The sequence below is a fragment of the Anas acuta genome, chromosome 4 (assembly GCF_963932015.1).
Source record: "Anas acuta chromosome 4, bAnaAcu1.1, whole genome shotgun sequence".
NCBI classification, from domain to species: Eukaryota; Metazoa; Chordata; class Aves; order Anseriformes; family Anatidae; genus Anas; species Anas acuta.
This window is the reverse complement of record NC_088982.1, coordinates 41,545,696-41,559,281: the sequence shown is the minus strand read 5'-3', so window position 1 is coordinate 41,559,281 and position 13,586 is coordinate 41,545,696. Positions and strand designations below refer to the sequence as shown.

The window sequence follows — 13,586 nt, the reverse complement described above, 5'->3', positions numbered from 1 at the left end:
CTCTTCACTTCCTAACCCCTTCCATGGACTCCCCCTGTCCACCTCTTACTGACGTACAACATCTTCAAGATGTTTTGATGAAGAAGTGTTCCTCAAGGGTAGGAGCAACAGTTTTTATCACCACACATTTTTTATCATTTCTCTCATACTGAATGGCAACCATTTGCCTAAGATAAAGCAACAAAAGCAAATTTTCTTCTCCAAACTGGTGGCTGTAGCGGAATATTCTGGTCAGAATCTCAGAATGCACCCACTTAGCAGTGTCAAAAATACTTCTGGTAGGGAGCCAAGTCAAAATGTTACAGGACTGCTACATTTTTGGAGTATGATAATCTTAAGCTCCAGAAGACTGCATTTCTGTGGGTGCAATCATTCCTCCTGCAGCCATCCATCTCCTGAGATGTAATGGAAGGTATGTAATACGGGGAGTATATGATCTTTCACTCGTGGATAAGGCACAGTCAGCTATAAATTGTGTGCAGGAGTAATGCAACCATTACCATAGCCTTCCATTATTATTTATTAGCTATTATTACACAGCTATTCTGCGAGACAAAGATGAAGTCTGGGCCTATTCTTCATCAGCAGAATCACAAGGAAGTTTGACTACACGCAGAGATCCATAAAGAAAATGGCTTATATGGAAAATACTCTTATCCCTCTGTATTTAAGCCTGATCCATCACCCACTAATGTGGACGGAAACCTTCCTGTCAACTCAGCTCAATGCTGGATTGAACTATCCGTGCTAGCTACCTCTGGTGTCAGGGAAAGTGCGTTTTTTTCTTTCACCAGGTAAGAGTATCTCTTATTTACTATTAAATTACGGTGTGTGCATGTTATCAAAGCTTCTGCTTGAGGGACGTGACTGTTTTGTAGGTATCAGTCTGAAAACTACTTGGAACTGAGAACACTCACAGAAGACTCTGTGAATGCACCTCCTGAGAGAAGGTACGCTGAACTGCGCCTGACCAAGTAAGCCTGATTATACAACCCCAGACTCTTTTGGGACCAAAAATGGTCATTTCAGAAAAAAAAATAATGAAAAAAAAAAGCCATAATCGGCAGCTAAGGCAGCGGGCAGCCCCAGCAGCCCCTGCCCGGGCCCTCGGCGCAGCCCGGCCCCCTCAGCCCGGCCCCCTCGCGCCCTGGGCGCTGCCCGGTGGGGGCAGGGACGCGGTCCCCGGGCCGTACCACCGCGCGCCCCCCGCGGGGGGAGACACCCGCAGCCGCTCCCACCCCCCACGCCCCAACCCCGCCGTCATCCGCTTCGCCCTGCTCAGAGCTCCCCCCCCCGTTCCTTTACAGCGCCTGGGCAATCCTCGCCGGCCTCCTCCTCCTCCTTTCCCCCCCCCGCGCGGCGAATGGTACGAGCCGCGGCCCGCCGCACAGGTGCGGCCGATGGACCGAACCAACAGCGGGGGAGGGGGTGGCTCCGCTGCAGCCTCCGCAGCCGTTGTCCGGGGGGAGGGGGCAGCCGGTAAGCGCCAGTGCGGGGGGGGGGGGGAAGGAGGAGGAGGAGGTCGGGGCTCGGCTGTGCGGGGAGGGGGGGGGGTCGCGGGGCCCGGCCGCGCTGCGGCTCCGTGGGGCTGGGAAGGGCCCGGGCGGGCGGCGAGGCGGCGGGCAGGGCTGGGCGCGGGGTTGCAGAATAAAGGCGCTGTGCCCGGGCTGGGGGGGGGCTGCCCGCACGCCCCGAGGCTCCCGGGGTCTGCGTGGGTCCCGCCGTGTGCCTGCGAAATGGCGCCGAGTGCGGGGTGGGAGGCGGGACAGCGGCTCCGGGGGGAGCAGGGCACCGGGCAGCGCTGCCTGCCCCGCGTGGGGAGGCGGGCACGGCAAGGGGGGGCTTCTCGGAAGCTGCCCCAGCGCTGTAATTGTGTAATCTCCTCCGTGCTGAGGAGCAGGCTGTGCTCTGTCACCTCCTGGGTGACCTCGTGCACGCAGATGTTCCTAAGGGAATGTCCTCGCATCCTGATCGAAGGCACTCGCCCGGCCCCTCGCTGCCTTCAGGGGTGAGGAAAGACAGCTTGGTGGGTGTGTTAGGGTACGGCTGTGGCCCTGCATGTGGTGCACAGAGTGAGGAGGAGGATGAATGTTCCCAAGAAGCGCTCACAGTTTGTATTTGCAGCTGGGATGACCTCTCCTGGCTGCTGGTGAGAAGCCTGGGCTGTCCCTCCAGCCCCTCCCCAGTATTTACACCTCGTGCTCCCAGTCCCAGGGCCCGCGCATCCCAGCCCTGCCTTACAGCTGGCTTTGGCTGCTGGGTGTCATCTGGGCTTCACTTTTACTACTTTCAGTTTCTGTTCTCCTCCTCTGCAGCGTTCCCGGGGAATCTGCTTTTGTCTCCTGCAGACCAGTTCCTTTTCCCCACAGGAGGCCGGCTTTGCCAGTAAGGAAGTTTGATACTGCTTAGCTGGAGCTGCTACAGTGCTTTCTCCTGGCTCAGCCTGCTTGTGGCTTCTGTTTATCAGCTATGGCTATATTCAGGTCTCAGCTCAAGCCATAGCCCTCCCTGGCCTTACTGCTGTTGGCTGGAAGTAAAAATCCATGTCTTCAGTCCTTCTGTGCTCACCGCTCTTTCACACATCAAAATTTGTTCATTTAAACTAAAAAATGACGGGTAATGTTTTATCACTAGTGCCATGGAAAGTTCTTAGCTTTCCGTCTAGGTAAATTAAACTACTAGTGTAAAAAAAATATATATATATCCTTGCACATTTGGAAGACTTCCTTTTGGCCAGATTTTGTGCACCAAAGCCTTCTAAAGCCTGCTTGCAGTGCCAAGCAAGATGCAGGCATGCAATCGTAATGCAAATGTTGGTGGCTTCTTGCCAGTAAAAGTGACACACAGGAAGGTGGCAGGGCCCCGGTGGTGTGGGGCCGGGGACAGCACGGGTGCCGCTCCTCTGCCGGGACTACCGCTCCCAGCAGCGCCCGGGCTGAAAGTGAAAATAAACTCCAGGTTGCGCTTCTCTTTTTCTTCCTCCCCTGTCTCTCCCCTCCTCCTTTGGGTAGCCGCACATGTCCTTTCTCTTTTGTTTTCCGCCCCGCAGGCTGGCTGCGTGCTAGGTCTGCGGAGACCGCCCGGCACCGCTGCCCCGGGAGGAGTCGGAGCAGGAGCCCGCTACCCGGAGCAGCGCTTTGTATGTGGCCACCCGCCCAGGCCGAGCAGTAAAACTTTCCCGTTTCTCTCCGTGGTTCCCACATGCAGGTTGATAACGCCAGCCCAGCCCGCCTTTCCCCTCGCTGCTGCTACCGTGGGTGCTGGAAGGCCACCGCTCCACAAGCCGGCCTGCTGCGGCCTCCTTTCCCCAGCCCCAGGGCTGCTGGCTGGCTTTGTGGGGCCATGTGGGGCTAGGAGAGGTGCAGCCAGTCCCCGCGGCGTGAGGCGCTAAACATGGAGGCGGCGAGTAAACCAGATGGCGGGGAGCGGAGCCATCACGGCAGCGGCACGGACGCTCCCGGGGAAGCTTCCATGGACTGCTACTTGCGATCTCAGGGCTTGTACAGGAAGAGAGTTGCCAAGGATGGATCTTGTCTTTTCAGGGCTGTGGCCGAGCAGGTAACTGGTTGCTTAAAGAAAGCCGTTTCTGGGGGGAACCACGGGGAGTGGGGCTCGTTAGTAGGTGCTAATGCTAAAATGTGGACGAGTATTGGTTAAGGTTACACAGACATGCACTGAGAGGGGGGGAAAAAGAGGGAATTAGTGTCTCAGGGGGAGAGAAGTTCTGTGTGCCCAGGCTTCTCCCCTCTTCAGAACACGTTACCTCCTAAGTTGTGACCTTTCACTGCTGCCTCAGAGCATTTTTTGGTGGCAGATTTCAACATTTGGGTACAGCTGCTCTGTATGTGACTGCAGGAAGCTGAATTCAGTGGGAAGAGTTTAAGAGCCTCGCTCTGAGTTGTGTTAAGTAGTTTACTGTAAAATTAGAGAAAGTGAGTAATTTATCTTCAATTCTTCCTGTTGCGTTCCCCTCCCCCATTTCAATGTTACTGTTAAAGGAAAAAAGTGACAGCGTCATCTTGTCTTAAATACAAGCAAACAGCAGTGGGAGCTCTGGTGCTTCAGATTGTGAGAGCCTAAATTCCTGTACTAATTATACACAGTTCACATTCTCTTTACTTTTTTCCAAAGTATTTTTCCCACTGAAATTAAGTTTAGGCAAGCAAACACTTGTTCTGTTGGAACTGTGTTTTTTATTTCAGCGGAATGATCAGTGAATGCACGTTGATATTCTGATTTTTTTCATTAGTTTATAGAAAGACTTCCCTCACATTCCAGTGTATATAGAACGTTTTTAAAACTTTTTATTAATTTTTTAATACTTGATTCTTATTTTCTTAAAGGGAAGGTCTCTAATTCAGAGTTAATAGGTGTTTAGTCACAATTTTTGCTGAATCTCTGTACTCTGTGCACAAAATCTGAACAGATCTGAATAGGAAGCCTCTTAAATTGAGGGTAGTATGTAAGAATTGCAATTTAAATTGACTGGAACTTCCCCATGTTGTAGTGGTGATGCAGACAAAGTCATGCTAGACATACCTCTGAACCTATGATGAAAATAATATATGTATTTTTTCCAGTAGAGATTTGAACAGGGGGTAGAGTGCAGGTGTCACTGGGATCCTGGCTTTCCAACCACTGTTTGGGCAGCAGAACTCCTCTAAATCAAGGGAAAGCAGCCCTGTGGTCTCTTGGATTTGGTTGGATTTCCTGACAAGTGCATGTTGGTAGTTTTTTTCATCCACTCCTGCTGTAACTTCAATTGAAGTTCTTTGCAAATGATTCAGTTGAAGAATGACAACAAATGCTACTCCTTTCACATAGTAAATCCACATGTGGTTGAATGTTTCAATTTAGTAAATATATGAACTCTGTGGGTACTTAATTTTGGATAAGTAGTTGAGGTTTCACCTCCGTAAAGATGTTACTGAATGAGTAAACATTTGAAATAGTCTTAAAAATAAAACTTGAATATCTCCAAGGCTGTATGTAGACTATAGTCATCAAAAATTGTAAGACCTGGTGTCACTTTCTTTGATTTCTTGCGTTGTAGGTGTTACACTCTCAGTCTCGGCACATTGATGTTAGGATGGCTTGTGTAGACTATCTTCGGAAAAATAGGGAGAAGTTTGAAGCAGTAAGTATTCTTCTTGTTCTCTTTGTGAGCTTTTAATAAGAATATTCCTTTTTTCCTTCACTTTTCCAAAGTATATTCTCCTGTTTGTGAGTATTTGTTGCAGCTATATACTAGTTGATGTTTTGTAAAGTAAGCGCACTTTAAATTAATTAACAGGTGGCAGTAACTCATTGTCATAAGCCTGGGGAAAGACCTGTATACTGCTTGGACTGGGCAGACCTGGGATAGAAAGAGTAGAAACTCCAGTGTTCATTTAAAACTAAAACCATACCTTCTTAAACTCTTCAGTTTGCAGTGGAGTAATGGAAATCTGAACTTTATTTTAGTATAATGTCTACTCTAATAAAAATTGGAAAATATTCTTATTGTGCTGATTAATTGGTTTTATGATATATGAGGGAGTTTTCTGATTGGTGAAATTTGTTTCAGGGTCAGCAGTTTATTATGTGTTGCCACTGTGTTTTTTCGTTTGTTTTTCCCCTTTCCTAAACATCTATAACAAATTTCTCCATCAACCATGGACATCAAATATCATTTTGGTGTATATCGGACCAGTGTCATCAGTGCCAACATTCTAAAATCCTTTTTTAGTTCCCTTTAAGAGTGGTAATAAATAATAGTGCTCCTTCTTGTGTTCCGGTCTATGCACCAACTAATTAATTATCAGGATAGCCAAAACAGGATTATATTTAAGCATTTCTTAGTAGAGGACTGTTACTCAGGTCTTTGTTTTAACTTTACCCAGACACAGAGTAAAAAGCCTGCCTTATGTATACACTGTGTACTCCAGTGTAGGGAGGAGAAGGGAAGCAGGATGAGGAGTTTGTGTATATGCTGTAATTTCTGACAGTGTCCTGTGCTCTAATGTGACCGCTCACTCAATAATGTGGAAACTGTCAAGAAAGACTTAAGCAAAGTGCAGTGAATCTCTGAGAGGATTCGACCGACACTGACTTGCCGATTTCCATTTGCCAGAACTGTTTGATTTCTTTGTGCCCTGTCCATCTGATGACTTACCAACTCTTAGATACCTCTCTTTTTTTTTTTTTTTTTTACCTTGCCCCCTTGCTGCTAATTCTCTGATCCATTTCTTTCCAGAATTAGCCCATTCACTCCAAAGCTGTTTGTCTAGACTCGCTTTCTTGTGGCATTATGAAGTTCTGGGAAATGTTAGGGGCCTTCCTGACTGTAAATGTGTGTTGTTTTCTCTTCCCTGGTTCTGCCATCTTGGTTGGGTAACTGTGTTGTCAACCCTAGCTACTTTTAATGTCATGGTCCTTGCCACCAAACTCCTAGGCTCCATGTGTATAACATCTCACTGTTCTTTTTTCCCCTCAGACTTGAACTAAGCGATGTGACCTCTCCTTTAACCACCTTTGCTGTGCTTCTGAAAAGCGGAAAAAAAAAAAGTGCTCCTCAAAATAGGTGTTTCATGTGCAGGGTTGAGGTGTTTCATATCTTTTCTTATTTCCTAGTAGTTCTATTCCCTCAGATATCTCACCACAGCTCTGCTGATGTCCTTTGCTTCCCATGCCTCTTACTATGCATTGTGTTTTCTGTCTAAAATATGGCATTGTTAACTTTCTTCTCTTTAAAAGAGGTATGCCTTGTTTCCCATGTCTCTTCAACTACTTCTTCATCTGCTGTTTTAGTAGTTAAGTGCTGTTGACATGTACCGGTGGTACTCACTGAAGTTCTTCTGTCTATTGTAACCATTTCAGCTTGGATATCTGTCTCTTTTTGTCTCTATAGCATAGATCCTTCTATAACCAAAAGTTTCAGGTGACTGTGTGTAATCACAATTTTCATTTTCATCCCCATCTTTTCCTGAAGTGTCATCTTTGTTGCTGTCTTCTCTTCATGTTTGTTTTTTTTTTTTTTTTACCTCTCCAGTTTTCTGTGAGAAATTTCTGCTGCCCTTCCTTTCCTCCTTTTTGCATTATCTTTATGAGCATAGACACTCAGAAACTACTGTCTATGCTGCTGTTTCTCAGCTCCACCTTTTTACTTTATACCTGATTACTTCTGCTAAATTCTGATCAGACTTTGATGCTTCTTGGGAACATCACCATCAAGTCAGGTTCAAAATGGCTAACGCAGAACTTCTAATCCCACTGTTCCTCATGGTTTTCCTTATCACCGTGTTTCTTAAAAACTGTGATTAGAGGGGCTATTCTGCCTGTAATTTAAGAAGTAGTTCCCATTATGAACTTTATTTTGTATTCTCTCTGTGCACGTTAAGGAGTGCAGCTGAAGGATTATTTCCTTAGCCTATCACTTAGTGTTGTATGTGTGCATCCTTCCACTGGAAGTAAAAGCAGTTTATTTGAAGTGATACAGAAAAGGGAAGAAGTTCTTTGACTTGACTACACGAAGTATAGGTACTATAGAAATGTGACTCCTGCTTGTGCTTGCCTTTTGCTGCCAGTTTCTTTTAACAAGATACTTTGATAAGCAGACACATGCTCCAGTGATGCCTTGCATGCCTGGAATGAGTTCCTCATAAACATCTATGTGATGCCCTCTTTACTTTTTTTTTTGTATTCTTCTTTGGCTGCTTTTTTTTGTTTTGTTTTGTTTCTTTTGTTTTGATTGTGTGAGATCTCGAAAAGCTGTTTATATGGTTTTCTAGGATGCAGACCTATACATTTAAAGCCTTTTTTCCCCTTCATTTCTACATCACTTTATGTGATTGTGAGCGCTTTGAGGGCAGGGTAGTCTTAGATTTCTAATGATAATTTATGTGGGTCGCAGTAGGGAATACAGTGGGTCATAGACTGGGGAATCCATTTGCTACACTAATAAAAATATTACTTTTTTTTTTTTTAATACAGTTCATAGAGGGGCCATTTGAAGACTATTTAAAATGTTTGGAAAATCCACAGGTATGGTACACTTATAGTAGAAAGCAGTTATTTTGTTGATTGGTAATTCGGATTCTTTTTGCAAATATTTTTGAATTTGAGATTTTTGTATTACATGATTATATAGATGTGTACTCTATTGTAAAATGTTTTGGGATTTTTTTCTGTTAATTTAAATGTGTTATTCCCCCAAATTGTATCCAAATGTTTCCAGCCTCTAAAAATGCCAAAAAAAACAAAGCATGGCTTGCTTTTTCATCACCTAGACTTTTAGACCTTTATTCAAGGTTGTCTTAAAAACAGTTACTGACATAAGGAATATTATGTACAGTAGCTGCAGGCTGTTACAAAGATATGGATGTAAAGCAAAATTGATTTTTTCTATTTCATTTTAGTCTTTTTTGTTAGGGTGTTAACAGTTTATATAAGCTGAGTCTGTTTGCTTTGTGTTAGCGCATTTCATAAGACCATGTCAAGATGCATGTTTTAAGCAGGAGAGTTAACCTTCAGGGCTCTTTTTCCGGTTTATCTTTAGTTTAAGGCCTACAAAACCAGACGGTTCTGAAGGCAGAGAGTAACTTTTTTTTTTTTTTTTTTAAAAAAAAAAAAGCACTTGGTAGATGTCACATTTGGTAGGCTGACGATTGTTTACCAAAAGAAAAAAACGAAACACTATCACCTCTCAAAATCACCCTTTTTAATGATAGCTCTGCATTTATGTGATTGTTTTAAATTCTTAATTTAGTACGGAGCAATTTTTACTTTGGGGGAGAAGGAGAGAAGCTTCCAGCTTCTATTCCTTAACCTTACTGGAACAGCTATTATTTCAAAAAATACTCGGAATACACTCAAAGTTCCTTGGCTGAACTTCTGTCTCAGTGTCAATATATTTATTTTTGAAAATGATTTTTTGCTTCTCTTTATCTGTGCGTGAAGTATTCTAATTGTGTGTTTGAACTGAATTTTCTTTTTTCTTTTTCCAATACAGGAATGGGTTGGACAAGTAGAAATAAGTGCCCTTTCTCTTATGTACAAGTAAGAAAACTTTTAAATATGTTTTACTGAGGTCAATTCAGTTTTGTTAGTTAACCAGCTTGAGTGCAAAAGATGGAATTGTGTTTTGCATTGTAGTTCTTAGAAAATAACAAATACACTTTGAAAACTGCAGCCGTCAAGGTATTAGATAAAAATAGAAGAGCGAGCTTTCAAAGTGACACTTAATCTCAGATTAGAGTAGCAGTTTGTAGTATTGTCAGTCTACTCACCTGCACGAGTAATTGTGGGTAGAATCATACTGTTTTTATTTTTGTTTATTTTTATATCTTTTCTGTTAAAACTGCTTTTCTTCCTATTTCTCACCAAGGCCTTAATAGTAGCACTATCACTAAGCAGTGGCCTGTATCCATTTCTTTATTGCCTCTCTACAAATACTCTGATGTAGATTAGTGAGATTGTAGGCTTTATGCAAGAAAGCCATTCTCATACCTCCCCTGTGCAAAGCTGTGTAAGACTGCCTGGTTTACTGCTGGTTTTTTAGCTGTATTCTCTTTTCTGTGGAAATTTTCCTTTTTCCACTGTATCAGTACAGGCAAAATAAAGTAACTGTATCTTGAGCTATGCTTAAGAAAAATTTTGGTATTTGTGCATAGAGAAACACTCTTCTTGGTGAAAGCAGGGATGGTGATGAAGGTAGAGGGAAAGAGTTGCTTCTCTTCCTGCATGCTGGCAGACGGAGGGAAAGCAGAAGTAAAAGTTTCCTGCTCTATGCCAAGTGGAGAAGTGAGAGAGCTTGACTTCTCAAGCACAGGATAAAAATATAGTATCAATCGATTTGTCATCATTTCAGCTCCTCAGATCCATAGCATATCTACTTTGGTTATGCTATTTTTTTTCTCCTCCCTGAAGCAGGCGGCTTCCTGAGCTACAAAATTCTTCTCAGAAATGCTCTTTTTGAGTTGTAATAGAAGGATGGTAGGGGGTTGTTTTTGTTTTCAGTCCAAAAACTGCAGTGAGTATACTTAATCATTTTGCAAGACTAATTAGTCTTTTATTTTGTGAGCAAAGTTGTTGTTGAAGGAAGTGATGGGCTAGTGAGCGAAGAATTCAAAGGGAGCACTGTGGATAAAAGAGAGAGGAAGAAATAATTCGATGTCAGATCATGACATTGATTTATAACAGAAAAACACATAGCAAAGAATGAGTTTCTAGGAAAAAAAAAAGCATGTTATGTTAGTATCAGTTGTGGATTTTCTCTTTATTTGCCACTTTGACATATTATACTTTAATAAAAAAAAAAAGAATTAAAATTCTACGTTTAAGATGTGGATAGCAAACTGAGAATTTACATACCTGTAGTAGTCCAACTGTTCATTTATAGTATTTTTAATCATCTTCAGTGTAATGAGGGAGTCATTTCACCTTGAAAAGTAGTCATCACATAGGACTAAAACTCAAGTTTGCAGAAATAAAATTTTCTAAACCCGTTTTGAGAAAGTATGCAGTGGCAGCACTGCAGCAGCACACAATTGCAGTTTTGGTCCAGACTTCACCCAAAGCTTGTTTTAGTTCTCTTGGTTGAAGAGACAACAGTGTGTTTTTTTTTCCTGCTTTAAATCTGGCAATTTGAGTCCAACGAACACAACGTGATATTGGACTCTGAGCTGCTAGCTCTGTCCAAAGAGGAAAGGAAAGTGAACCCCCGGATGTCTTTTTTTTTTTTTTTTTTTTAGTGTGTTAACCATTTTACAAAGCAGCAGGCAAGAAGAGTTTCTGACCACAGGTGTGGGCTGCTCTGTTACTGCTCTGTTAGCTGGCCTCAGTGCCCAGAAGTGTTCTTGGGCACGTGTAATCGATCCGCTAGGACAGATTTAGCCAAAGTCACTGCTCAGCTTCTGGAAACATTGCTGTTTTCTGTTTCTTTTCATAAAACCTCCTCTTTCTTCTAGTGGATTTCCACATGGCATAAATGAATTTCTCTAGAAATGGGCAGCTATGAACTTTCCAGGCGCTGTTCTGTCTTGACTTCATGGATGTGCTGCACTTGTCATCAGCTCTGTGTGCGTTGCATCAGTCACTGTGTTATAGTAGGCCAATGTCTGTGCTTACAGAAGAAACACCACATTCTCTGCTCAAACTTACTGACTTCTTTGGTACCCTTTTCATGTATAATGCTGTATTTCTCTGAATTGAACTTCTGTCATCTTTCTTGTGTTGGGAATGGTTGTAGAAAGACTTTTGGGACAGTGCATGAGCATACACCTCCAAGGCAAATGGAAGAATATGCAAATGTGTTCAGAACACTGCATAAGATCATTTTTAAAAGTCAATTAACAGTAATTATATCAAAATTGTCTACCTGAAAATATTGGTAAGTTGGGAATAATAATGATTGTACTGCTACTTAAAAAAAAAAAAGGAAAGAAAACACAAGTGCTTATAGAAAATAAAAAATACAAGAAATGGGAATATTAATATGGGATGACAATTTTGCAAGAAATTTGAATGTTTGCACTGAGAGAGGAGTAGAAATAGCTTGGAAAAAAAAAAAGCTGTGTATTTAAATCACTACCAACCATTTCCGTGTTAAGTCTCTTCTGTGACATTATGAGCTAGAATTGCTATGGTGCTCTGCAAGCTCCTCTTCCTGTGCATCATGGCAGATATGGTCTTGTGTAGAAATTTGACCTATAGTGAAAACTGGAAGTATAAGGTAATACTGGATGTTAAATGTAAATATTTTCTGCTTGAACTCTTCCTGAGAAAGCAAGATATTTCATAAAAGCAGGTCTCCTTTTGATCAGCGTTTGTTGCACTCTTCTTCAGTATTCTTTTCCACTAGGTATTTTTTCTGGTTATGTATGTTCCTTGAACTTGGCTTGAATATTTCTGTTCTTATTGATGAGTTTTCACGTGAATTACATTTTTTTTTTCCTTAGGAAAGATTTTATAATATACCGGGAACCAAATGCTTCTCCTTCACATGTTACTGAAAATGGCTTTTCTGATAAGGTAAAGTAAAGAATTGGCTACTGTGAAAGACTGAATGAAGACTACTTTAATTAACAACAAACAGTATAATGGCTTTTATTATTCGACAGAAAGAAAATGTTCAGAGAATTCGATTTCAATAAATTATTTTGTACATATTTAAGGCAGCTATACTGTTAATACAGGTAGCTCTTTTAAAATAGCTGGCTCATATTTGGAGTGTGGCATATCTTCTTGGTGGTCTAAAATTCTGAAAACCTATTTACCACTGATGCAGACTCACAGCTATCAGTGTCTTAAATTCTTCTTGACTTTTGGTCAAATTGGTTTTGATTTAAAAGATGTTCATTAAGCTTTTTGGCTGTTTCATTGGAGCTTAGAGATCTTGATATACAGCAAAGCTCGTTGGCACATTGAGTTTAAAAGGCAGTGTTCATATGAAAAATCAAGTGAGATGCAAAACTTAAAATCTGTGTGTTTTTTAATAGGTATTGCTGTGCTTCTCAAATGGAAACCACTATGATATTGTTTATCCCATAGAGTATTCAGAAAGGGCTGCTCTGTGCCAGTGTAAGTATTATGTTGGTTAGATAAAAGCACGTATTTTTACTGGAAACGATATCATCAGGTTTCAGTTAAAGAGAAAAGGCTCTGTATGAAGACTTATTCTGTAGGAGCTTAGTTTTCCATTTGAATTGTCAGTGATTGTATGATTTTGCAAGAAAATAAATTCTCCTATGCTGATTCTTGAGACAACAGTGCAGATTATCTACCCAGAGGAGAAAACTTACCTCACTCCTTGAGTCTGGGTGCTCTAATATGAACAGAAAGTGTTATGCTAATTTATAATCTATTGCATTGTCTTAGGTCAGCGTTCAGGTTTTGATTTTGTTTCAGATGATGTTAGCAAACTTGTTTATATTAAGTTACATATGCAAGGATAATTTTCTCAGAGGAAATAATGGGAGTTGCATGTGCAAAACAGACTGAAAATGTCTGCATGGATTACTGTGGTTGTTTTTTTTTTTTTTTTTTTTTTTTTAAACCAGGTTGAAGCAATGCCCAAAGGTTCTAACCAGGCTTGATGGGTCACTTGGCAACCCCTGCAGGGATTCTGATTCTTGATGAAAATTCTGCCCATGTGCAGAGTTATAGGCTAAGGCCCAATTTGCCTGTCAAGAGACCTGATTGCTACTAGTAGTTTCATGCATACTTGTTAAACTATAATAGCTGCAGCTGTTTTGGCTTCTAATGACTTCAATGTTTCAGTTAACACTTCAAAATGCTCGTTTGCTTTGATTGAAGTAACTTCAAGTGCCTCTATCATGATGGTGTAAAATCTCATTTAGCTTATAATCGATTTTGTCCTGCCACTTTCTTGTCCCCCTCTCCAGCTCTTCTGTATGAGTTACTATATGAGAAGGTATTTGATACAGATGTGAAGAAAATCATCGCAGAACTTAGTGCTGCTGGTGTGACAGAGGAAAGTAATGGTAGCAGCGAAGTGTCTGCTTCAGATTCAGAAGATGACAGCTACAGGTAAATGGGGTTTAGAATTCAACACAAGATGCCTGTGAACAATACATGTCTCTTTACGT

General features: G+C 42.0%; 1 protein-coding gene across 8 annotated transcripts in view; it reads left to right on the top strand.

Moving 5' to 3' along the window:
- Window positions 1-1,328: 1,328 nt before the first annotated feature.
- Window positions 1,329-13,586, top strand: part of OTUD4 (OTU deubiquitinase 4) — a 29,215-nt gene continuing 16,957 nt past the window's right edge. For 2 of the 8 annotated variants that reach the window (XM_068680844.1, XM_068680837.1), the window contains exons 1-8: window positions 1,335-1,479; window positions 3,208-3,558; window positions 5,054-5,137; window positions 7,972-8,022; window positions 8,990-9,036; window positions 11,937-12,009; window positions 12,477-12,558; window positions 13,383-13,527. In XM_068680844.1, the coding sequence (XP_068536945.1) occupies window positions 3,394-3,558; window positions 5,054-5,137; window positions 7,972-8,022; window positions 8,990-9,036; window positions 11,937-12,009; window positions 12,477-12,558; window positions 13,383-13,527 (647 nt within the window). In that variant the 5' untranslated portion in view covers window positions 1,335-1,479; window positions 3,208-3,393. Of the gene's footprint in view, window positions 1,480-1,625; window positions 2,150-2,204; window positions 2,386-2,526; window positions 3,559-5,053; window positions 5,138-7,971; window positions 8,023-8,989; window positions 9,037-11,936; window positions 12,010-12,476; window positions 12,559-13,382; window positions 13,532-13,586 lie in introns of those variants that run through there. The other 6 variants (XM_068680845.1, XM_068680843.1, XM_068680839.1 and 3 more) reach the window with 6 other exon arrangements.